The 25,602-nt window shown below is 39.0% G+C and overlaps 4 protein-coding genes across 5 annotated transcripts; 2 read left to right on the forward strand and 2 right to left on the reverse strand.

Moving 5' to 3' along the window:
- Nucleotides 1-19: 19 nt before the first annotated feature.
- Nucleotides 20-4,598, reverse strand: LOC131776342 (UDP-glucuronosyltransferase 2A2-like). The gene is made up of 5 exons (XM_059092509.2): nucleotides 4,374-4,598; nucleotides 2,741-3,341; nucleotides 1,369-1,575; nucleotides 607-895; nucleotides 20-344 (listed from the first exon to the last, which is right to left on the reverse strand). Exons 1-5 carry the CDS (start codon nucleotides 4,515-4,517, stop codon nucleotides 62-64), a joined length of 1,524 nt encoding a protein of 507 aa, XP_058948492.2. The 5' UTR covers nucleotides 4,518-4,598; the 3' UTR covers nucleotides 20-61.
- Nucleotides 4,599-5,114: 516 nt separating this feature from the next.
- On the forward strand, nucleotides 5,115-9,900 carry LOC131776370 (epithelial-stromal interaction protein 1-like). Its single transcript, XM_059092545.2, has 7 exons — nucleotides 5,115-5,397; nucleotides 5,741-5,808; nucleotides 6,354-6,517; nucleotides 7,098-7,181; nucleotides 7,861-7,934; nucleotides 8,041-8,108; nucleotides 8,628-9,900. The coding sequence occupies exons 1-6, from the start codon at nucleotides 5,249-5,251 to the stop codon at nucleotides 8,099-8,101; spliced, it is 600 nt and encodes a 199-aa protein (XP_058948528.2). The 5' UTR covers nucleotides 5,115-5,248; the 3' UTR covers nucleotides 8,102-8,108; nucleotides 8,628-9,900.
- On the reverse strand, nucleotides 8,723-12,565 carry LOC131776368 (selenoprotein T2-like). Its single transcript, XM_059092544.2, has 5 exons — nucleotides 12,381-12,565; nucleotides 11,142-11,385; nucleotides 10,288-10,375; nucleotides 9,836-9,936; nucleotides 8,723-9,185 (listed from the first exon to the last, which is right to left on the reverse strand). The coding sequence occupies exons 1-4, from the start codon at nucleotides 12,545-12,547 to the stop codon at nucleotides 9,836-9,838; spliced, it is 600 nt and encodes a 199-aa protein (XP_058948527.1). The 5' UTR covers nucleotides 12,548-12,565; the 3' UTR covers nucleotides 8,723-9,185.
- Nucleotides 12,566-13,244: 679 nt separating this feature from the next.
- On the forward strand, nucleotides 13,245-25,600 carry LOC131776313 (histone deacetylase complex subunit SAP130). Of its 2 annotated transcripts, none has more exons than XM_059092477.2 (16): nucleotides 13,245-13,513; nucleotides 14,909-14,973; nucleotides 15,663-16,532; nucleotides 17,232-17,358; nucleotides 17,524-17,551; nucleotides 18,500-18,579; nucleotides 18,812-18,997; nucleotides 19,825-20,029; nucleotides 20,535-20,672; nucleotides 20,982-21,254; nucleotides 21,441-21,529; nucleotides 21,778-21,900; nucleotides 22,358-22,461; nucleotides 22,605-22,727; nucleotides 22,995-23,060; nucleotides 23,760-25,600. In XM_059092477.2, exons 1-16 carry the CDS (start codon nucleotides 13,396-13,398, stop codon nucleotides 23,838-23,840), a joined length of 2,676 nt encoding a protein of 891 aa, XP_058948460.1. In that variant the 5' UTR covers nucleotides 13,245-13,395; the 3' UTR covers nucleotides 23,841-25,600. The 2 variants fall into 2 exon arrangements, with proteins under 2 accessions (XP_058948460.1, XP_066024630.1); XM_066168533.1 differs by having other exon boundaries at nucleotides 18,815-18,997.
- Nucleotides 25,601-25,602: the final 2 nt, after the last annotated feature.

The raw sequence follows: 25,602 nt of genomic DNA on the forward strand, positions 1-25,602 counted from the left end.
CTAATTAATGATACACTCATTATCACTTTAGAAATAGCAGTCAAGCTTGTGTTTCTGTATTTTATTCTTTCTTGAGTTTGTTTTCAGTCAGTTTGCAACACAACCGACGACAGCATCTACATGCAAACCATATTGCAACGATAATCAATGTTACTATGGCAACAAGAAATGCCATGACGTCGAGTAAGTACCGTTTGTACCAAGGCATGTTAAACACTTGAGCTCTGAGGTGCTGAGCTCCTCCATGTCTGATTACATACTCCAGCCAATCAGCGGTTTCTTCTAAAGATGTTCGTCGACGATCCTTTAGCAGGCTAGAGACGTGAAGCACTTTTGTTTTAAATCTGAGGAATGGAAGGCAAATGATCACATTTTATTGAGACGTACCATAATGCCGCCATTCAAAGTACACCAAGGAGATCTGCCGATACTTGGACTATTTCCGCGACAGTGGTCTCCTCCTTAGCCGCTCGTTACAAGGTCATGCAACATTGCGTGACTTCCTAAAAAGCGGCCATGAAGAAGATTACGTGACAGTTGTTACATCGTTATTTCATCGTTATTTCATCGTTATTTCATCAGTAAGGTACTGTACATCAGCCATACCTGGGTTCACTAATAACGCGTTGAATTGTGTCAAAAAGCTCCTGAGCGTCACAGCCTTTAGGATCCACAGCTAAACCAATACCCAGATTTTCTGCTTTTTTGGCATTGAAATGTTGGTCTGCAAATTGAGGGAAAGCTACTAAAGGAACTCCGTGGTATGCTGACTCATAAAGGCTATCGTGTCCAACATGGGAGACAAAAGCTTTGATATTCTTGTGAGCCAATAGATCATTCTGAGGTAACCACTCCACTACTTTAATATTAGATCCCAAGAAGGATGGAATATAACCTGTGAGAGCAGACAACTAGTTATAGGAAACACAAGGAATAAAATTTTGTCTACAATCCACAAAGCCGCAGACAGTTTAGCGTTCGGAACTTTTTCTGTAGGAGAAAGCAGCGTGTAGGCACGCCTCTCAAATTCGTCAAAAAACATTAATTTTAAGTGCAAGGCTTAATTACGCTTCTCATGGCAGCAACGGACGATTTTCAAAGTTCCTTTTTTTCTTGAGGGAAAGCTTAAGTCGTTCCAGTCTTTTCATCCTTATCAACCATCCATAATGTAGTGATAGTTTTCTGTTTCCTTCAAGCTGAGAAACGATTGGAAAATCTGAAAGTCAAGACTTAGTGTAAATCTTTAATTGTTATTTGGTAGAGTGAGGAATTTCCATCAGTGCGAAAACAAAACTGTGTCATTTAAGTAAAAGAATTATTTTAAAATAAACTTCTAAAGGAAAGTAGTTATAAAAATATCATTGCTACCTTTTAGTCTCCAAACAACTCTCTGTTTCAGCTTTCCAAATGCTGTCGCTAACATGTCCACAACTGTTCTTGGAAGAATCGAAGCCAAGTTTGATCCAAAAGAAACAATGATAAAACCATCCCCTCCCGAATCATTAACGAATTCTTCTAGATCAGGAGGGAGTGGTTTACCTTCTTTGACATTCAGTGGTCCAACCATGACATTCCCTTTTGAAAGTAACGCGGACAAAGATGCAATATTTAGGAATGTATTTTGTTTAACAACAGAAACAAATTGAGGAAGTGCAAATCTTAAAGGCTTTCCTTTCTTTCCTCTCCTTTCCTCTTAATTTTTCAACTTCCTTCCCCAGGTTTCTTCACTCACGTCGGTTCCACTTTCGCAGCTTGTTTTATAATGTCACGCAACACTCCCCATGACAACCCCAAGAAAAGAAGACTATTTCACACCCCGTTCCTATTCTGTGCTACACCTCACTAATCGGGAGCGTAACGGGAAGGGAGCCCTGGATTGCCCATGCTCTCCCCGCCTCTGTTAGAGGACTATTTTAAGTCCCCAACCAAAAAAACGTTATAATCCAGGTGGTGGGAAAGGATAAAGCAGAAGAATCTACTCAGCATGCATTAGTCGTTGTTCAATCAAAAATAAATGTCACTGTAAGTTCTAAGTGCGAAAACTTTTTCGTGTTGGATTCTTTGCGAGTTTGAAATTCATTATATAAGTCTTTTCAACCCGTGACTTGCGAAACTTTATACTTACTGTTTCATTAGCGCCCTTTTATCATTTTACTTCCACCTCATTGCCGCCTTATTGCTACTTCGCATAATTTATCGATGTACATATAGCAGTAATATGCCTGTTTTCTTGTTTTTTTCGCGCTTAGCGCAGTTCAGTAACGTACCGCTTTTTTTTGCTCGTCCTCTTCTTTTTCTTTTTTTTTTGACCTTAGCAGTTTCACAATTGCAGTATCAATCTTGGTCTTTTCTGTGGCCGTAACAATGCAAGTGTTTTATATTCCTCTTTCTGTCGTGTTGTTTATTTCTTTATATCATGTATTGTGTAACTTTTGAAATCGTTTGTTATTTGAGTTTCAACCTACGTCATTTACGCCGTTGAGGAATTAAAGTGAATTGTATTTATTTCTACACGACGTGGAGTTGTTTATTCCGTGGCCAAAAATTTCGCGTAGTGCAATTTCAGTCACTTTCAGTAAAAAAAGCGAGCGTGAATATCAAAATGTCAGTTAGGTAGGTATCGTTGGTGTGGCAAGATAAAACCAAATAGAAAACCCCCAGCTACGTCCCCATTGGTACACAATTTCGTTCTAGCTTAGACTGAGTACCATCCGGCATAATGAGGTCAGGGAAAAATTACCTGGCAAAAGAGGTTGAGCGTACTCTATCGCAAAATCTGCCCTGATTAAAACAAGTTCCACACCGTCAACAGTCTCCTGGTAGCTTCTTTCAGTTGTGATGTTGTATTTGAGTTTCAAGGCATCCATTGGTCTTGCAAATAGCAGATCTTTGAACAAGCCTAGTCCAATGTACGCGACTACGTTGGTAACTCGTTGCAAAAATGTCATTTTGTCCGTGAATCCTGGAAGCACCATCATGGGGATGTAAGAAAGAGGAGTGGGTATCATATGGTCAAAAGGGTTATTAGGAGTCACCAACATTTGTACCCTCCGAACACCAAGGCGGTCACCGATAAGGGCACCACATACTCCAAGTACATCGTACACAAGAAGATCATAGCCTCTAAGTTCCTCCATAATCTTTGTATCGTTCAAAACACTTTCACACACGGTGGATAGCACCTCCATCATTTTGGATAGAAGCCGAAACTTGTCACCTTCTAATTCGAGCTTCAGCAATTCATTTTCCATGAAGCCAGGCTCGTACGGTATTTTGAAAATCTTGTGTTGTACTCGGTCACTGAGCTGAACTTTCTCAGTCGACGGAATGACCATAGTTACCTGGAAAGAACACAAAAATTCAACTCTCTGGGAGAAAAAAAAGGTACTCTGACCACAAAGAAAAAAAATACATCAGTCTGGAACTCCTATAGGAGAGCATGGCGAGAGACTTCAGCGAAGCAAAAATAGGTTCGACGAATAATTTATCCAGAGTCTATCGAAACAACAAGAGATAAAAACTAAGAACAAACGAAATTTTGAAAATACTACGGATGAGCTGCTCCCCGAGTATCTATTATTTTGAATTATTTTGATAAGGGTTTGACACCCAGTTTTCCTAATTCTGACTTTAAACTTTGTCCGATTTAAGACCACGATTGTCAAAATCTAAACCAGTTTTCCTTCTTAAAGACGTGAGCGATACCTTTGTCTCCTGCTGAAGTAAGGAATTACCACCCACAAGGATTGGATTGATAGACAGCTGCAGTAGGCGTGTAATTACGTTATTTGTGCGACCAAAGTAACACGCACCCAAATACCAAAATTCAAATTGTAAATTTTCGTAAAATCCGCCTTTTGTAACGCATGCAGTAGAAATCTCTGGCTCTTGATTTTCAATGCTTCACAAGATATTGCGCAAATAAGGGCTTGCTCGACTCTTGAATAAACACTCAACCAATCTCTATTTGCATAATATCACGACGATGTCACGGGAGGATTCTATTAATTTATTTTTTTTTAATTTTGAATCCAAGAAGATATTGATCCATATCACCCCTGTTCAGTTGCATCAACCAAACTGATGGAAGGATTTTTGTATGTTATGAGGTAGCTGTTAAGTTTCGTAACGACTGACGTGGTTGATGCTAGCAGCTTTAATGTGTATCGAGATAAATCAAGCGAAGTTATCGGTAAAGGTAATCTTCTATGTTGAGCCAGCTGTAGGTGTCTCAGGTTTTTAGCATTTGTTCATCACTAGCTTAACAAATTTCAGACGAGACGGTATATGAAGCCACTTGAAAGAAGTTTCAGGTTTTTTAACCCACCAGCGCAGACTCAGCCTATTTGACAATGACCAAAATCGTCTCTTACCTCATGTCCTCGAGAAGCCAATTCTTCCAGAATACCCCTTAAGTTCATATACTGTGATTTTCCTATCGTGCAAAAGGCAGCAATCCGTGCTGAAAAAGCCGAATTGACTGTCAATGACAGCAAAAGCATTGTCAACAACGCCATCTTTGAGCTGGTCCATATGCTTGATTTGCTGTGTTAGTCGGAGTACATAGTCACGCAATCATTACCTCTTTATGAAAGATGATGCAAAGATAACATCATCCGATATTAATCCCTGAAATATTTTTGGCTATGACGTCACTGCTCCACAGTCCACGGACTGCGAGAGCCGAACTGTCCCCGTCTCCAGTAAAGGTTTTCTATACCAAAACAAAATAACATAGTGGGTGGAAGTCTCTACGAGACTTTAACCGCAAAAAAGCATTTGCTCAATCCTTTGTATTTTGACGAGAAAGAGGGAAGGTGGGGGGGGGGGGGGGGTTGGGCGTCGATAAGGCGGTTGAAAACCCGTCCAAACAAAAGAGACAACATAGAAAACTAATGTAAGATATACTTTATTCATCTGAATTTCGATTAAACGGATTTGGGATTTGGGATTTGGAGGATTAAAGGTTATAATCTGCAGTATTCGTGAAATATTTCCGTTTCTTAGTGTTATTATTATTTTCTTCTACAATTCTACAATCTTTCTAAAATAATATTGGGTTCTAACGAGCCTCATCTTCATGTTTGAGCGGGAGTTTCCCGGAAAAGGACCTATGGTTTTTTTCCCAGAAAAACGAAAGCACTCATCCGGCGTTAATCTACGTAGGGCACAGACTTCTGAGATTCTCTTTCAGTCATTAACCTAGGGATTGATAAAAACGCAGTCTTTGCAATTGTTCTCTTCTAATATGAGTTATTCGAGAACATACAGGAATTCAAACGGCGTCGGTGCATACAGGACAGACTTGAACGAAGGACAAAATGAACGCCAAGGTGCTACCGGAAGCCAAGCGGAACAACCACAACAACAAGAAACGGCCGCGCCGAGCCTAGAAAGGCGAGTTCTTACCCAAAAAAAAAAGGATTGAAACCCCCTTGCATTACAATGTATCGATCTTAGCATCATTTGTGGAATTAGTGGAATATTGTTCCCGAAGTTCTTGGTTAGTTATCAACGCCGCGAATCGACCGAATCGAATTTACCTTATATTTCCAAAAATATTATTTGACATGTTTGAATTGGTCAAATCATTGATCTGGGGTGTATAAATCACTTATGCTCCGTTGAATCTTCTTCCATATGATACGCTCTTTGAAATCAGTTGCCGTTCAGTAATTACTTTCATCGATTACTTGAAATTGTAAGTTTAAATGCTGAACAATTTCTATAATCACCCTAGAGTTAACAGGAGAGATGGATTCACCATGTTTAGACCAGACGAAAAGAAGAGGGCTCATTTGACGGAAAGTATGCTTTTTTAATCAATTACCCCTAAAATATCTGTTGTCAAATACTGCTGTGTTAAAAAAAGAACTGTTTGTATCATGTAATTCTAATTCATTTCGATCAGGGACTTAATTTGTCAACTGCTTATTCTTTAAATTTTGGTGGAGAAAAATGAAGTTCTCGGATACACATCCTCAGACTAACCTATGAAGCTCAACAGCGGCGAGACATAGGCGAAGGACTTAGTGAAGAAGTGGATTGGTTTTTTTCGTTTGTTTGGGGGCAAACAAGTTTCCCCGTGCACGTGATTTTAAGCATTGTCCTTTAGTCTGAGATGCTCAAAACAACAGTTTTTTCGAAGAACATTCACTATTATTAGCCTGCTGTCCTTTAAAAACACCTCACTCCCTAGCCTGCTATATTTGTAAGAACTGCAGTTGTCAGTATAGGTTTAAGTTTGATTCAGTCAAGAGCAGTCCACTACAACTCAGCGTAGACCAGTCCAGCAAATGTGGAAAATGTAAACATCAGTCCATTATAAACTGGGTTTACAACTTTTAATGCAGTGGCTAGGAGGGAAGAAGAAGATGCAAGGGCTCACAGAGAGGCCAGACGTGTACAACATGTTCATGAAAGACCTGCCAGAGTGGGTGGTACAACTGGGTACTCCACAGTCGTGAAGCAGAAACAGAAGGCTGTTACATCAGCAAGCAAAGGGCTAGAAATGCAGGTGATCACCTCTTATATATGAGTTGTGGTTACAAGAATGATGTGTATAATTGGTGCAGCTTATCACATCCCAGTTTTTTAAAACAGTTTGACCACAGGTATTCCATCTCCTCTTGATTGAGAAGCTGATCCATGAGAGGTTACCTTCAGTCTTTAAACTATTTTTCTGAGTACCCATGAGTAACACTTGGGTGGAGTGAGGACTGAGAGAGCAAGTCCCCCCCCTACCCCCCAGATAACCCAAAAATGCAGTAACCCTCAGAAAGGCTCAATCTCTGACCTGTGGAGGCCCAGCCTCAGGAGGTCTTGCCAACCACCTCTCCTACATAGAGGTGTAGTGAGGGATATTTGATTTCCATTGCTTCCCATGGAGATGCTAACTCAGGGCTCAGGGGATTAGGACATTTGTGATGTCTTGCTTGTTCAAGCTTGCAGTGGGCATTTTGGAGGGGAAAAATGGTTGGCACTGACTTCAGAAGAACAGGGAAACATGAACAGGAGTATTTTAAATATTTTTGCTATCGGTGGCTTGGTCTGTTTGCCAGTGACAGTTTTATCATAGTTGTGTTTGTTATGTTTAGAAAAAACGAGAACAATGGCAGAGAGAGAAGAGGGAAAGAGAGGAGAAAGAACTTCAAGAAAAGAAGGCAAAAGCAAGGGCTCAGGTAGGAATACTTCCCTTAACCCTTCAACTCCCAAGATCTGATTGTTAATTCTCCCCTATAGCTACTACACATTTCCTTGTAAATTAGTTATGAGAGCTTGGAGCTAGATCAAGATAGCAGCTTCTACCTGATAAGTTTGAATATTCTCATTACCTGTTTGCTGAATAATGTATGGATATTATAGGGAGAAGTTTCATGTTAATCACTTCTGGGTGTTAAAGGGTTGACCCTTTACATCCTTACGTCAGTATGCATATTCTTCATTCTGTTCTCTGTACATTTCCTAAGGTGCTGACGAGGAGAAATTGTTTTGCAATCAAAAGCTTCTTAAGTTGGTGCTCATCTCCATTTTTCTTGTCACCTAAATATGATTTATTAGAGTAATGAGAAATTAGATTCTAGTCACTCTTAGCGGTTTAACAGTTAACAATGTATGTAGCTGTAGGTTACAGTGATCAGGCATCAATACACAGTGAATACCCTACTTGCAATGCATCCTTAATTTCAAGTGATTTCATTTACAAAATAACTTTGTTTGTTCTTTCTTGTTCTTTACTTCATTTATGTTTATCTTGCATTTGACGGCTAAGACTACAATATTCACTAAATTGCATTTAACAGAGTTGTAAATATCATTGTTGTTCAATACTGAATCCATTTTTAATCTCCTTTACTAAAGTCAGAGAGGAATGAAGCTCTGAGGGCTGTTAGAGCTCAGGAAGCCATGGAGCGACACAGGAATGACCACAGATCGTAAGCAATTATTTAATTTACGATGATAAAAATGTAAGAAACACATTATAGATTCATTCTGTTTGATTTATACTCAAGCCTTTTTTTTTTATTTTATCATTCACAGGAAGAATCAAGAATTTCTGGATAGACTTGAGAGAGGAAGTGATAGATACGATTATTATTAATGAAAAGGTACAAAAATCAATTGATTAATGAGGTGTGTAGATTTCAAATATAAATGAAGTGCAAACTTTATATGGTTTGTGTCAGGCTGCTTAACAATGAAAGGATTATGGTGAATGTTTGACATGAGTTCCATTTAAGTATCCAAACTCATGACCAGTTTCATGGTTAGATGCCCCTCTAGCTCTGATGACAAGTGTCTTGTATTCTGTTGTTAAGCATTTGATCCCCGAGAGTGATTAGGATCCAATTTCTCCTTTCTTTATCAGCCCCAAATCACATTAATAGGTCACAAAAATAATCACTTATTTAAGGAGTTCTTGATTTTTTAAAACAAATTCTCCTAGTCATTACCTTAAGAAATGTATTGGGAACTGTGGGGAGAATATGCAAACTGACATTTTTTGTGTTAAAGGTTCATGTCATGATCCACATCAACAATGACTGCATCCTGATAATACTGGACATTATTAGAGTTATATCAATCCACTTTGTAACACTGATAATGTTCTTTTATGGATCTTGCAGGGTGTGTATTGACTCTCCTGTGGACCTTGTTTAGCTTCTTCTCAGCATGTTTTTTTTGGGAAATTTGGTTTGAAACATTGAACACCAGACAGGACCATGTTTGAAATTTTTTATTATTATTTCTAAACATATTTACTTGAGTTATTCATATCCCTCCCACCCTAAGTGCATTGTGGCATAGCACTTCTTACTGCCAGACAAATCAGATTACCAGTAGTTCAAATGGTGAATCCTGATTAAACAAGTTATATGTATGCACAGAAAGGTAAATAATTTTGTTAAAGAAAAAGAACAGTGTACTACATTAGACTACCTACTTAATTTACACAATTGCTTTCTGATGGTCTATCAAAGGATCAATTCAAAAAGAAATTACAATTTTTTCCCATTGTTGTGTGAATTAAATACTATACAGCATATATATTTACTCCTGGTCATCAAACATTGACTTCCAAAAGAATGATTTTTCCCAGAGGGGGTCAGTTTGGAGCCAGTGGCACAACCACTTTTTGCTCCAAACGTCATAATCAGGGAGTCCTCATCTTGAAAGCCAAAGATCTGGAAAGAAAAGTGGAAAAGAAAAAATTACAAAGAGTGTCAAATTTGAGAGAACCTTCCCCCTATGTTCCTTCCTGTCCCAAACAGCATGGCAGCCACAGATATCAGTTTTCAGAGTAATTCCCTGTTCTTTTGCATGATGAAAGTAAAATTTCTGTAGCTTAGTGCTACATGCAGTAGAGGCTCCTGGCCTCCAATTACAGACATCCTTTCTTTTCATCAATACATTTTCAACACAAGACAAGAATTAGTTTACCCTTGGCAAAACAATAAGGACAGGAGAAAAAGATAACTCTGTGTGCTACAATCTTGGTGAAAATGACTTGTTTTTTTCCAGTAACTTCATCTCAATGACCAGGAGCAGGATGGTGAGACAGTTTAGTTTTCACCTCCCTTTTCATGAAGTTTTAATTAATTGTATGCTAGAGTATAATTATAATTCACCAGCAAAATCCCTTTTAAAATATGAAGTCAAAGACATAGATAGCAACTACACTACATGTAGAGAGAAGGAAAAAGAAAAGTTTGTTAGAACAGGTTCATTAGCTGTAATTAGAATCCTAAAGATATTGCAAGTATGGCAATGCAATTAAAGCATATTAAAAAAAAGGGGAAAAACTTTGTACTTCTGGTAATTACAAAAGACTTACTTAATGTATAGGACTAAACTTGAGCTGATTTTCAATGATCTGATGAAGCTCACTGGGGTTTGGAAGGCGACCAGACTCAAGTTTGGACCAAATTGGCATATCTGAAAACAAATGAATAAATGGGGTAAGTTTCTAAAGAAACTGTGGTGTTGTATTAGTGGGAGAGTATAACAGGGTAATTTAGACTTATCAATTGAGTCGATGACTTAAATTAGCCACTGTAAAGAGTTTCAAAACTGACATTTAGAGTGTTAGCCCTTTGTCAGAGTAAATGTTGAAGGGCTGATGCTCAAAATGTCAGCTTTTCAGCTATTTACCATGGCCAATTTACATAATCAACTCAGTCGATAGCACTAAATATCTGAAATCAGAATGGGAATGAACTTTACATCTAGAGCTAAATTACATAACAACTGCAATTTTCTGAGGCAAAATTGTCAAAATGAACATACCATTAAGTGACACTTCAAAAGCTCCAGTGGATATTAACTGCCCTTCAATCATGTTTGTGACAAAAAATATCAGAATACAGGCATACATCTGTGTAATAAAACAAAAAGAACCCTCATGACTTTTAGCTTCCTACAGTCCTTGTTGAAGACTTTGTGCTAAAAAAATTAGTTATTTTAGGTAAGTGTATGTTTTCTGAGCAGAGGATTGCAGGTTAAGCTTTAAATTAGCCTGATTGATCATCCCTGCTGTAAGTCCACACAAGGGGCATGATGGTGGTATTGAAAGAAAAAAAACTCTTGATAACTAGAATGTAACCAGTTGTATCTGTGATCAAATTTTACAGTTGCTTTCTACAAAAGGCTCCAAGAAGCCTGAAAATCATGATCAGTGGTGAAAGATCAATCAAATAGTCAAGAGTATTTTCTGAAGAATTTTTTTATAGGCACAACAAATACTAGCCCACAGATGGTTTAAATTGAGATCAAGACATTTTAAACATGACAGGACGGAAAAACGCGTGGACTGTAAGTACCTACCGTTGTCCCATACAAAGCCTTAGAAAACTTTTCTAAGGCTTTGTATGGAACAACGGGAGGTACTTACAGTGCATGCATTATCCGTCCTGTCATGGTAGAACTCTGACGTAAATAGCAAATGAATGAAAAACAAGTTGCAGAAACCAATGAAAATACTGGTTGCTGGTGATTCCCCAGAATACTGGGCTAAGCATCTTGTGCAGTGTTCCAAGAAGACCAGTGGTTTGCCCAGTAAAGAACACTAGTTGTTGACAGAGATTGGTTTGTAAACCTCCAAAAGGGTTTCTGACAGATTAAATACAAAACATCTTAAATACCTTGTTCTGTGTGGCCCAAATATAAACTTGAGGTGGGTCAACATTAAGACTTTCCCATATCTGTAACCGCTCACCAAGAAGAACAATTGCCATGACTGCCAATTTGGCAAGACTGAGAACACTAGCCAACATCTGACGGGGACGGGGTGGGGGATAATTGTCGCCTTCTATGCGAACTTTGGGAAAGTTTTGGTGAATGAATTGTGCATACTCTTCAAACACCTTTCTGTATCCTCAGGAATAACTAGAGAGCATGAGACAAGAGCAAACTAAGAATACAATGCCACAAAGTTTTATCCAGGCAACAGGAGTCAAATTTATTCTGCTTTTGTTCACACAAATGGCATTTAGCTTAGATGAAGCATGTTCCCACCTATAATGAACATATTGTTGAGTGCAGCAGCTGGAGATTGGAGTTCCTACTTTAACCATTTTAGTATTCTCCATTATTTTAAGCACAACAGGTAAAAGAAATTTTCAAGCCAGTAGAGTAATCTTTATACCTGTTAAATTTTCAGGAATTCCAGCTGATTTTAGGCAGTGATATAGGGTGCTACAGGCGGTAAATTTTACTGGTTACCGCCTGAAATGGAAGTAATTGTGTTTGAATAATAAATCCAACATTGAAATCAAATTGACATAACTAAGGTAAGCTGCAACATAATTTGAACCTGAGCTAAAAATTATTTTCTGCTATCAATATTTTCGCATAATATCAAATAAAGTATTTTTTAACACATGGCATGAACAATCGATACAAGCGAACACGTGTCCTGCTTTGTCAGATCTTGTCAAGTGTTCAAGGCTACATGCATGTCCTAAAAAGTTCATCAACCAAGTATTATGTCCGTATTATCGTTAATGGCAAAGAAAGTTCCTTCGAACTTTAAAATTAAACAATAACTTCCTTCTACTAAGATCTCAACAGACTACCCTTTTAAAAAATTCGATCCTAAGGAAATTAATATTAGACCTTGCTAATACTTCACTAAAACTCAGTGAGACTTCTTATACTTAATAAGCGTCGTACACTTCAATACTGTTTTTGCTAAGCTTTTGCTGATAGACATTTGGTTAGATCTTAACAAAAGAGAAACATAAGAAAACATTTAAAATAATCGTTATTTACACACAAAGATGAAGATTGTGATATTTCTGTGAACTGTAGAATCAATCTTAGTTACGTAAATCAACTTTCTCGGAATTCGAGGAACTCGATTGTTATAGTGAACCACTTACCAATACAAAAATTTGATCGTTGGTCCTGTAAATACAGCCGCTTTTTGTAATCTGTCCATTTTGTCTGGATTTGAAGCTTGAACATTGGTGGGAAATATGATTTCTTTCACGGTCATGAGAGAGAAAACCGACAATACGGCCGCAACGAGGTATACACTCGACGCCATCTTGAAGACGGCTTCCTTCGTGACTTGCGCATTGTAAAACTCTGACGTAAGCGAGATAAAACTTGCACGCTATGATCACGAAGGGAGGACTGAGTACAGCCCTTACTGTGCCGTCCTTGCCGACTGTTTCGGGGGCTTTGTTGTACTAGCCGTGGAACGTAAAATTTGAGTGTGATCGTGTCTTTTTATTTTGAATAGAGAATTTTTTTTGGTGCCCTTCACATGTGGTATTTTTAAACAGATCCTAAAAATAACATTTTAAAAATTATATTTGAAAATGTTACGCGTAGTTCCCGAAGCCTTTGTTACACGACTTACGAGTTCGGAAAATTTCTGTTTTCCAGGATTTTTATAACTTTGGGACTTCATATGGTCGTGTGATTTACAAATGTATTCTTAACTTTGTATATGCCCAAAGAAAGTAACTTCGCGAATGATTGCGTTACATAATCCTACTTCCGGTATGTGCACTTTTAGGTCCAAAATGTATGTTTTATGATCGTCTTTCAAAGCTTTAGTTTCGGAATCATAAATACGTTTTAAAAGAGATATTCAAAAGCTAAGAATTTGAAATATGCACACTGATATTTTGAAAAAATAACCACAGCCGTTTCTAAGGCCATCATAAATCAGAGCCCACGATGTTTTGTGAGACGAAACAATTCTGTTGACTGCTGCTACAGCATGCGCAGAAAAGCGTTCGCGAAAAAATCACTGGGTTTCTCGTTTTGCCCCCGAATTTCAAAACTCTTCAATGTTTCCTATACGTTTAATTCCGATTTTACCGGAAACTGGCCACCGTTATCTTTGAAATTTCCTGGATGTGACAGAATTTTTGCGTTTAAACGATGAGTTATCCAAATGAAGATCGACATGAACGTGATGTTGTTGGCGGCCAGTCTCGGAATCCTTCCCAAGACGGAGAAAAACACGACAAATCTAAAGTTTTGAACGCCAATCCAGGAGGTATTCTGCTTTTTCGTCCTTCCTGTGTTGTGTGGTTTTTTAAAATGTCTTATAGCTGGAGAATTGCTGTCAAATTTAATCGTTTCAGCGAATATGTAGTTGTCATGAAATCGAACAGACTCCATTTAATACCTTTTTAACCATGTGTGAAATTTGTAATAAGATTTGATATGGTCGAATTCTCTAATTGTTCAAGATCCTCTTCGGCATTTAAACATCCCGTTCGATTTTGAGCATGCCTGTGTGTTTATGTGGTATTCATGGTTTTATCTAAGAACAATTTCCTGTAACCCTTGATGTATTAGTCATGCAATAAGTAACGGTACATTTGTTAGTAAGTATCGCTCAATAATTTCCACAATCAAACCGACACATACATGTGGCTCCTTAGGTAAAATATGTCTGCATTTATCACTTGAATGCCGATTAGAATATATCTCCTCCATATTCTAGAAATTGTAATGAACAGTGTTAAGCAATTTTCAGTCCACTTTATCAAATTCGTGTTCCTGTAACGTGACGAACTGTTTTATTTCCTTGCCTTTTAATCTTAATATTTCAATCTAAATGTTTATTAACTGGTCACTGCATAAATATTTAGAATTAAATAATTATTTTGGAAGCATTAAAATGTTGCCAAGGTGGCTGTTTTTTTAAATTTATGAATGTTGTTCAAATCAATCACATATTCTAGGTGAATTTGAACCTCTGCTCCCAAAACATGAGAATTAATTCTACTAACTGATGATAATACAAATATTTGCTGTCTATTCCCTGAGAATGTGGTGTACATTAAAAGTGCATGCTTCCTTAATATTAATTTTATGAATCATTATTCCCTGTCTTTAGATATATCATTTACCATTTTATCACCCCTTGGGAGTCAAAGGTTTAATACTTTTACCCACCATCATGACCAATGAGTTATTTCTCATTACAGTAACAATTCATTTTCAAGCAGAAGAGTGATAAGAAAATAAGAAAATTATCTCCAGAGGGTGTTGATATTCTTAGAGCTAAAACTTTAAGAACTGTGTGGCACCTATCCATAATGGTTCACTGGGACAGAGTCCCCTGAAGCTCCTGGTGGGTAGAGGCACTGTGAGAGGAAGGGGTCTTTCTTAAGAGCCTTTCTTTATGGTTTGAACTTAAGGTATTTTTTTAAACTGAATTCTGCCAATTCAGCTAAAAGGACACTGCATTTTTACATATTATTTTGTGCAATACATGCTCTTAAAGATAATTGCTGGTTATGCATGACGCATCACCATTTTTAAGGTGTCAGGGACACCCATCCCTCTGTAAGGTTAATATTTCCTTTAAATGATATCCTTTTCAGAACTTTTTTTGCATTATGCATTAATCTAACGCTGGACATTCTTTTTTTGAATTAAGTCCCAATGGCAGGCCCAGAGAGTGGAACTTATCATAGAGCGCATGTTGATCAAGCAAGTATCAAGGTTTGCTGGAAGGAGTTAATGAATCCTTTGTTAAAGTAACAGTTTCAATTGTTATCAGCCTCTCCTATTTATTATAGTAGGCCTTCAGACAGGGTCATTCTACCTCTAAAATTTTGTGACAAACAGATTTGTGGAAAACTTTTTTGTAGCTTACAGCTCTTTTGCTGCACGTCTGTGTTATTGGCAGAGTTTCCAGAACTGAGTGACATTCAAACCCTCACAGAGGACTTTGAATTTTTTTCTGTCCCTTGGATTTGATAAATGACAGATATCTATTTTTATTAACCAACTGCACAAAGTAGAGTGCAAATATCCAGTAATATTGAACAATTATTTGGACAGCCAGTTATTTTGTACTGTAAAAAAACCTGTTAAATCAATTGGCTATGCGTACTACACTTCTCCATCCACCTTGCTTTTCCCACCTTATGAGAAATGAGCTGAAAGACTCAAAAAAGAAAGAAAAAAAAAGCAGTTGGATAATGAATAACTTATTAGATGTTTTGGTGTGTAGTATCACTGAGTATTTTTACCTGTTGTTTGTATTTTGACAAGCCCATAGGGCTCGTCAAGTTACAGCACAACTTGGAAAAATACTAAGCAATACTAAACACCAAAACATCCAATAAGATATAATTACTTATGTGCAGACTGTCTTTCTTTATTTTTAAAAATTTTTTTTCTTATAGATGGGAAAACCTCTTCAGAATCGCCCAATAGCTCCAGCTTCAGGCTCTATTGGAATGATCCCTAGTCACCTTGCACCTGGTCTTGTTGCTGGCACCATGCAAGGATTTAATGCTGGCCATCCTTTGATTGCTTCAATGATGAGGATGCCTCAGCCTGCCTTCTCACATGTCCCTGTAGGAGCTGCTGCAGGGGCACTTGCTGGGGTAACACCCAGGAATACTTCTTTACGTACCCCAACAATGCCAGCTGCTGTGAAACCTATGGGACACACCAGTCAAACTCATAACAGTGGTCAGTCACAGTCACAGGCTCCCATAACAACAGGCACCTCTTGTCCTTCATCCCCTGGCCCATCTTCTTCTTCTCATCTTGCAACTGTCGCAGTCTCTTCATCTTTGCATCAGCCCATAGCAGACCACAAGTCAAGTGAAATGCGAGAGGCGAGACCAGGTTTGATGACTGATTTAGCAAGAAGAGGTGCATCACCCACAGTTCAGGCAGTGGCACCAGCCCATCCACCAGCTTCTACCAGTAACAAAGTCATCTCTATTGTACCATCAGCACCTCTCTCACAGAGTCATCAAGTACCAAAACAGTCTGTTCCCACAGTGTCATCACACCATCCCATTTCCGCACACGGTAGTGGACCAGTTACAGGTACAGGGACATCTGTCAGTAGCACCATTTCTCACATGCCATCAGCTGCTGTTGGCATGTCTGGTCATTCTCAAACGTCAAAAATAGTCTCGTCAAACACAGTCAGTGTGACACCAGCTGTGCTGACAACAACAGCAAGAATCTATACTCCACCTCACATTGCATTCACGGCTCCAAGGCAGCCACCTATCTCAAGCTTGGAATCCACCACGGTATGTACAGCATTTCACTCAAGACAGTAGGTTGTTGAAAGAATGGCAATATTAATACATACATGCCTTGCTTCTTGGGGAGCCAGTTAGTATAATATACTATTATGAATACCTTGTAAATGTTGTGTAATTTCAGGCCCTCACCAGATTAAGCTAGCCAAAGGAAATATGCCTAAATGTAATTTAGATGAGGTTAATTGAGAGGGTGATATGTGATCTGCATGTACTTGAACATTGGGAAAGTACTAAGGGGAAGGCCTTAGGCTTTCCTTGTGTACATTGCATTCTACATTTACTGTTCTGCTTGTCTTGTCAAGTCTTTCAGGCTGATAATTCCAGATCATTTGCAGCTTTCTCCAAGCAAATCTTTTATTATTCTTTACCCAACCTGCTTATATGGGTTGGCTTGTTATGTATATGTATGTGTCCACCAAAATCCCTTGACTTGTTTCGGTGCCAGCTTTAAAATGGTTTTTCTGCCATTACAGTTTCCATGAGATTCCACTGCACTGTTCCTGAATTACTGAAGGTTCCCTGCCAATTTTCAGGGCAGCAGGAAGGCCATCTAGGTTCAGAAACCCAGTACAGTCCTCTCACCAGTTTAAAGCTCAAAACTTCTTCAGACATTTCTTGTGCATACCAACTTGCATTCATGGTGTGCTACTGGTAAATAATTTTTTCAAAATCATTTACCCTTAGAATCCAGCAGCAGATCATGCAAGGTTGAGCAAACCAAGTGGGACGGCATCTCCAGCAACAGTGTCATCTCATCATACCAGCACTATTTCCACTGTTCCTCACATGGCTGGGCCTTCTCTCAACTCAGGTACCACATTTCTTGAGCTTGTTTTGGCTATTTTTTTCATATGGTTTTCATGCTGCTGAAATCTTGGTTTAAATCATTTTGACTGTGTATTCGTGAGTGCAAGACTTTCCTCATTCATGAAACTCACAAACAGTTATATGATAGTTGTTTTTTGGTTGTTTTCAGTTGTTGGAAATGAAAGCCGAATGGACAGGTACTGTAAGGAACTTGGTCTTTTTGTAAATTTAGCAGGGATGGTTAAATTTCAGCTGTATTTGCCTTGCTGATTCTTTGAAAAACTAATCCTGGGCAAGACTGTTTCACAAGTCTGAAGGGTTTTAATTAGTAGCAGGTTGCCTGTAGCCTACCACCATCAGTAAGACCTCTGAATAGCCATACAGCAGGCTTGTATGGTTGAGTTTCACTTCAGCCCCCTTTCCAGGCACAGCTTTCTGTTACAACTTTGACAGCTGTTATGGATAAAGTTATTAAAACTCCTGAAGACTAATAAATTTTAGATTAGACATTGGACATGTTTCTCTTTTTGCATGATATGTGGTGTGACAGTCACACTGGAGATTTAAGATTCTTTTTGTTGACCCAGTAATGTAGTGTTTTTATCTTCTTGGGGGAATTGCTAGGTATTGTAAATATTTAGTTATTTTTAACTATATATAAATGTTCATCAGCTGTATTTACTAACAAAAATTTTAAGTCTGTGTAAAGCGCATTTGATAATGCACTTATTTAATTTGCACCATATAAATGTTAATCATTATTTTTTTAGATATTGCCATGAGGCTGTCACCTCTAATCATCATTTTCAACCACCAGAACACTCTGGTTTGTTAACTAAATCCATAGCACTAGTTATTTACACAAGATGTAACACAAACCACAGTTTTACCCAAGCAGTGGGTCTTATGTATTCTATACAAGAGGGTTATTTTCATCAAATAAATGTCCTTCCACTGCTAGCTTTGGGCCCTCTCAACACTGTTTACAAAAATAAATGTTTGGATAAAAGATTCAGCTAAATGTAGGATAGTTTTGACATGGTTTTGTTAAAGAGCATTTACTATGTATTATTACAGCATTTATTATTATCATTATTATTATTGTTATTATTACAATTTATATATTTATTTATTTTTTACTCCAGAGCACATCAGGCATTGCCCCAGTTCCCTTACCACCCTATGGCTAGTATGGCAGGTCTATTTTATCAAGATGCTATATCTGGTGAGTATGCACTTTGCTCCTTTAATCATCTGATCAAATTCAAACGTCTCCTTATCAGTGATGGTTTGTTTGTTTAAATTTCATTCTCTTGTCTGTTTGGTTGTGGTATTTTAGTTTATGGTATGGAGTTTGGAACAAAAGAGAACTAAAACCATGGTTGAAATTAAACCACAACATGAACATTTGTGAACTAATTAGCAAAAGTATTCTAACAACAACATTTACCATATAGCAGTGCACCCAGGGCTTCATCCACAGTATCACCAACCAGCCTTTGGCCCAATGCCGTCTCTTGCCAGATCACAGGGTGTGGTCACTTCTGCTGCGGCTGCTGCTGCAGCTGCTGGAGTGAACCCTATGCAGATTATGGATCATTCAAGGTTGATTTTCCAACCATCTGCAGCACTTGGTGTTGGAGGTGAGTAGTCTATGTTTTTGAAGACCCTAGGTGGGTAGCCTGTGGGCGCACTTTCTTTTCCACACCGTATCACTCCTAAAGATGGCGGCGGTAAAAAAGCACAAATACAGAGATAGAAAGCTTGCGGAAGGTAATTGTGAGATTTTGGGACAGTTTGAAATGTTGGCAGTTTTAGAAAGGTTTACAAGCTAGACTAGAGGGTAAAGTCTGCCATCCAACGGCCGTCTCTCTGACAAGTCCTATTAAAGACGGTGCCTGCTATTGCTACTGCGCATACGGGCTGCGCACCATGCCATGGCCACGCGTGCTCGTGCTTGGGTGGAAAACCCGGCTCCCGCAATGATCACGCGAAAGATCAACCGCGATAGTAGCGGAAGTGTGAAATAGCGAGGGAGGTTTGGCTTTACGCGACCCGACCCAATCCTTCCTCCACCGTCATCAGGCCTGGTTTCGTGGTATTTTGACCTTGCAGTTCAGCCTGTGTAAGGAAACTTTTTACAGACTTCTGCACCAACCCATGAATTGGAAATTGGTTTTTGATCAAATTTTGTACCTTTTGGGATATCTACAGTAATTTTCACATTCCCACACAGATCAATGATCTCGTCGGCCATCGTGGAAAGTTAAAAGGTTTGCAAACATACTTTTTTCAAATAATTTGCGAGGCTGCATCTCACACAACAACAACAAATATCGAGGCCGCGCGAAACATCATCCTCCTTGAGGGACCAAGGTTGGCCAATCCCAGCATTCATTTGGATGCAGTATCAGCAAAGTTGCGTTTTGAAAATTGCTCTTAATAAAAATCCTTATTTATAATCATTCAGCTTCAAGTATAGCGAACTTAACTGGGACAGACACGCCGGCTAGTGCTGGTATTATGGACATCAGTGGTGCAATTGCTGGTACATACAGTGTTCCAATCTTCAATGTCCCACCGTCAGCCGGAATCCAGGCCACACAGCTGACAGCTCCAAATCCCAATGCGACATCTCCGCGGCCAAGCATTCTACGAAAGAGAACTTCAGAAGGGTAGGTGAAAAAAGAGGAGCCATCACTTTGATGTTTTTTTTTTTTTTTTTTGCCATAGATCGTTTAGTGTCATCTACCATGTGATATCAGTTGTGAAATGGAGTGTTGTTAGGGGAGGAGACAGACCTTTCGATAAACTGAGGATCGCTTTTGCTGCAATGTTATTGGCTGCGCGATCAGATTTGTCGCATTTGTCAATTGTGATTGGTTACTTTGACTTCCGCTCAAGTTTTCGGTTGCCGAGATTAAATATAAAGGGCATTCCGACTGGTTTTTGTTGAACAAATAGCAGGGAAATCATAACGATTGATTAGAAAGGAACAACAAGAAAACTGCTTGAAGCGCGAAAAATCGCGAGTGACCCGAGTGGTTTCGGGTTTTGTTTGGTTCTAAGGGTGGCGAAACTTTTCTAGAGCAAGGGTAGAGCAAATAAAAGCGGAAATAATACTATCTCAGGTTAATTTCGATAATCGATAGAGAATTGCTCTCTGAAATTTTTTTTCAGGGTGCGTAAACCTCCAAGCCAACTGCCGTTTGCCGCTGAGATGCTGGTATCAAATCAGACGGAGGCCGCAGCCAGCCCGAGATCGGACAGTACACTGTCTGCACCACACTCCACACAGAACTCGCCTAAACCCGCAAGGTATGCATTGACAACACTGCAATATTTTATGAGGCCTGCTGGAAAGAAAATTACGCTTTTTTAATATTTTAATAAGTAATTTTTTGCAGTTACACTGAGTTGCCGTTACCTGTCTCGTAGGTTTTTAGCGCTGCTGCTTAACAAACAGACCTCATTTTTTCTTTTCAAGGAAGGTTGAATGTTGCATTCACATTATCGTGCTTTTCCGGTTGATCTCCGCAGACGTTTGATTTATTTATTATTTTTTTTTTTTGCTAACAAAGAGAGTTAAATGTATAGTTCATTATAATATGAAATTTGTTGCCTCAGTGATTCCGGAAGTCAATCGAACGAAACTGCAGCCGTAACAACAGCCAGTGTTACAACAACAGAACAACCAGTTGTCAATCAAACCGCTCCCGTGTCACCGAGTAAAGTCAAGAGAGAACCGTCCAGCGAGGCGGCACCTACCCCAAATGTGGCTACCACTGCTGTGTTGAACGGAAACACTCCTGCCGCCCCTGCCACGCCCTTACTCGCAAATGCTACAACTACGAGCAGCGAGGCGGCTTCACCGAGGAAAAAACCACGAAAGCAAAATGTGTAAGTATGCGTATAACCAAAGGTCAGGGCTCACTGGTTCAAAGGGCAGACAATGCTATCAAACGGCTAAACCGCCAGATAAGTGTTAAAAAAGCTTACTTTTTTGTTGTAATTGTTTTATTATCATTTTTGTTTTCTTTTTTGCAACCCAAGAGTGTTTAAACTATGAAAACCTCATATTTGCAGTGTCGCTACGGAAGACAAGTTCGGTAGTAACGTTAACATGGAACCTGATTCGCCAACAGATGAAGACAAGAAACCAAAACAGGAGGAAGGTAAGAACTATCTCCACATTAGTTTGCTGTGTCGGCGTATTTCAGTGAGGAAAGGCAGGGACATATTCAAATCTTCAAAACAGAGCAAAGTTTTGTGGAACACAATTAAACCCCTACTACCAAAGGGGGGGGGGGGAAGTGTTCGATACACAAAAGAAGGAAGGAAGGGTATGGATTAGGGAATTACTCCCCCCTTGTGTCAATATATTTAGTTTTGCATATTTCTTTGCTTCTCTCATTCTCAACAGCAGATGAAGATTTGAAGTTCATACTACTAAAGAGGCCAAAAATCTCCATCGTTGCGAATTACAAGATCAACACAAAAGCAGCTCATAACCATTTCCAGCGGTATTCTGATGTCAAGGCAAAAGGTCAGTGTAAATTACCTCACGACTTCTGCGAGTCTTCTTCGCAGCCGTTCTTTGTGATGTTACGCAACCTGTAAGAGTAAACCAGAGCGGGTTTTCTATTGATTGTTGTTAAACCAGAACCGAAGTAATCACAATGGCCAATTAGAACCAGAGACAAAAATCACGAGGAGCGAATCATAGTTTAGATTTCAAACAAGCAAACTGCTCAGAAGGCGGGAAAACGCAAGCGACCAGGTGGTGGTTGGATTTTTCTAGTTATCTGATTGGTTGAGAATGTGGCACGAGTTTTCTGGACCAATCACAAAATGTGCCGAAGCAAAACCATTGTAATCTCAGATTACTTTTGACACTCCATCGAAAATTGTTTTACAAAGGAATAGGGATGGCGGAAGAAACTTAGGCTAAAGGTAACATTAGTCTGGGTCTGTTTATTCATCGTCTGTCTTTTGTTTCTCAGAAGAAAGAAAACCCTCCATACAAGAAATTGCCAGTCAGAAGGGGATTATACAGAGAGCAAACGGCTGGCGGGTCCAGCACATCGCTGGACAAATGGACGAGCTGGTGAGGAAGAAACTGGAGTGAATCTCACACATTAACTTATCCACAGGGTTTCTTGTTCCCTGAGTCTTTGGGGCGAGGAGTTGTCCTCAGTGACCTGTCAAACTTTTCATTCGGCCCTGAAATAAATTGCGTCTTTTTTTCAGATCGCTGCTGAACAGGAAGTGTTGAAAAAGATGGGAGAGATCAGAGAAAAGATTCCTAAGGTGAAACCGGGTCAGAAAACCAAATTCCAGGACGATTTAGTGATGTTAAATGAGTTACTTCAGGTGAGACAACATTCCGCTGACATCAAAGCTCCTATAAAACAGATATTGACATATGTCTCGTATTTTAAATTTAGCTGAACTCGATCAAAGCGATAAAAACGCAAAGAAACAAACTCCCACCAAACTATATCGCATCAGGTTTTTGTCTAGTGGGTTACAGAAAAGCCTTCCTGCTTCCCCAATATTTCAGCTTTGCAAACAAGCTACCTAACGCACAGATAAACTGCATCTTAAATGGTCTTTTCTCTTCCTTTTTTTTTCTGTCAGGGTAACATTCAAAGATCGCAGCTGGTTGTTGAACAGCTTGGAGATTCGCGAAAATCTATGATCAAGGTGGGAGTTATTAAGTCTCGGTACCTAGAGATCTTTTAGTGAGCAAGAGATCACTACATTATATGAGGAATCATCGCAGTCAATTATATTTTCGTCCAAGTTTATTCATCGCTTGCAAATCTCCCGGAAGATTAATTTTTGGATTAAAACGGGCTTTCCTTGGGCTCGTTTGAGGGGAGAAACACCCTGTAGACAATTCTTTGAATGATGATAATCGTTTTGAAAATTGTTAAAAGCAGTGTATGATGATAATATTTTTCATAGTGATATTACAATCGCGAGTATTTGCTTGATTCACTATACCGACAACATTAATGTTACATTACAGATGATAAGTTACTAATTTCAGGCAAAGCAAGCAAAATAATAGATCACTGTTGTCACTCACTCGAAAAGAAAAAAAAAAGGTTTTTTTTATCTCCGGTTTTAAAGAAGAAGCCGCTGGGATGAGCCGTACAGTGCTAAGGAATCAACTTAATCAGGATCTGAAAAGTTATTAACTTTTAACTTCTCCCTACAATATCAATACATCATATGGCCGGCGGGTGTTGAGAATACACAAGCTTATCAGCGAGAGGGTGTTATCTTGATAGAACACTAGGTTCTCGTAACGTATTTACAAGGAAATTTTCAGAAGGTAGATGGGAGAATTGTGGATTACATCTTAGGGACTAATGAGTTCGTCCTCGTTTTCCTCAGGTTTTGGATCACAGGCCGCGTGTAATGGATATAATTCAAAAACAGATGAGTAAGCGAAATCCCAAGAAGAAGAGCCAATAACTTGATAGAAGGCCAGGACATCTTAAGACTGAGGATATTTTAATACACTGTACAATTCTCAAGCGATGGTTTCATGCCGGGCCAACTGTCATGAAATCTCTTCGGATATACATATGAAAAAGAGACTTATTCTCATTATTTAACTCGTGGATCTTCTTATTTTACTTCTCTTTCAACATCCATCCAAGCCTTCTTACTTGACAATTCAGTATGCGCTTTGAAGCTTCAATGGGAAGGCTTTATTACAAGCCACTGTTCGTGAAACGAGCCCGCGCTCCTCCCAAACCATTTCGAAAAGATCGAAGAGCGCACTCGAGTAAACGGCGGAAATTCAGTCAAGTGGAGGCGCCGTGAAAAGATGCGGCCAGGCCTTGAGAGGTGTAGGACAGCAAATAATGGTAAAGCCCGAACCTAACGTCCGCTGACTACTTTCGCGCCTCGACGTCTCTATTCCAACAAACGCCCCGAAAGCTGCCAGCTACACAGGTTAGCTCTTTGAATGTCTGTTTTTTGCGAGGTGGCTAATGCCAAGATGGTTACGGACACTTCTTTGGTTGGTCACGCAACGTTTCTTTGAAAACTTGCTTGGATTATTGTCGTCACGTTAGCACGTGAACCAGGAAATCTGGGTCGGGAACAGGCGGTTGAGGCTCCTTGGTAATCTTCCCGAGACAGGAATCAAAAGAGAAAATGTAAAATGTAATTTTGAACAGCTGAGTTTGTCGCATTAATTGAAACTAATTCTTAAGAATCGTAAGAAAAGAAAAAAAAAAGAAAAGGAAAGCCGTACGAAGCAAGTCACATCACGATTCAGAACTTTGTTTGCTTTCTTTTTCTAGATCAATATCAGCATCTGAGCAACTCGCACCTTACCAATCCCTTCCCTATCCCAACAGCAGTCAACTAATAACAAGTTAGGGTTAGTGTGGGGTTGGGGGAGGAGGGGGTGGGGGGATAGGTACGTAGTTGCTCACTTTGATCAATTTTTCCAGGGAAGTTTTCCTGTAAGTTTTCCATCCAGTTCTCCCGAGTTGCCCAAAGATTCCAAAACTAGTGTTGTACCAAATCAAGAGGAGTCCATGATAGAAGTAGCTTAAGTTGTAAAAGGTTTCTCTTATTCTTTTTTTTTTTTTTTTTTTTAATGAAAAGTAACTTCTTATCTTGCGCGTCTATATTAACATAGTGACTTGTATATATTACGTGTTGTCTGCTTGAGTTAAGTAAGAGACTGAGATTGGAGAAAAGTGGAAAAGTGTAAACTTACGTTTTTTATCTGATTAAAACAAAATATCACAAGTGCAAATTCTTAATTGAATGAATGAAGCTTATAAACACTTATTTTTCTTGAGTTATTTGAAATCTCATGCCACTCAAATTTTCCTGTCCGATCTTGTGCAATGACATCAGGTATTGGCTAATACATGGGAGCAGAGGGTAGGTAAGGTTCAACTATTCATAAAATTGTAAGACCATTGTGTAACAGGAAGAAAAAGATAATCTAAGCTCAGGCTAGATCTGGTAAATCTACGTAGGTTCTCGTGCTTTGTGAGAATAAAATATGTCCTCAAATCCTCCAAATCCAAGGGGCGGTGTGACTTCTCACCAGCACAATTCAGTCAATCCAGTGGACTAAAGTTCACCGCGGGAATATTATGATCTTGATATAGTAAAAGATAATTCTTCGTTCCCAGAGGGTAGGTCTGGCTGCGAGATTAAGAATCTGATTTGCCGATAAAACTAACAACAAAATAAAACAAATTGG

This window comes from Pocillopora verrucosa, chromosome 6 (assembly GCF_036669915.1).
Source record: "Pocillopora verrucosa isolate sample1 chromosome 6, ASM3666991v2, whole genome shotgun sequence".
In the NCBI taxonomy this organism is placed as follows: domain Eukaryota; kingdom Metazoa; phylum Cnidaria; class Anthozoa; order Scleractinia; family Pocilloporidae; genus Pocillopora; species Pocillopora verrucosa.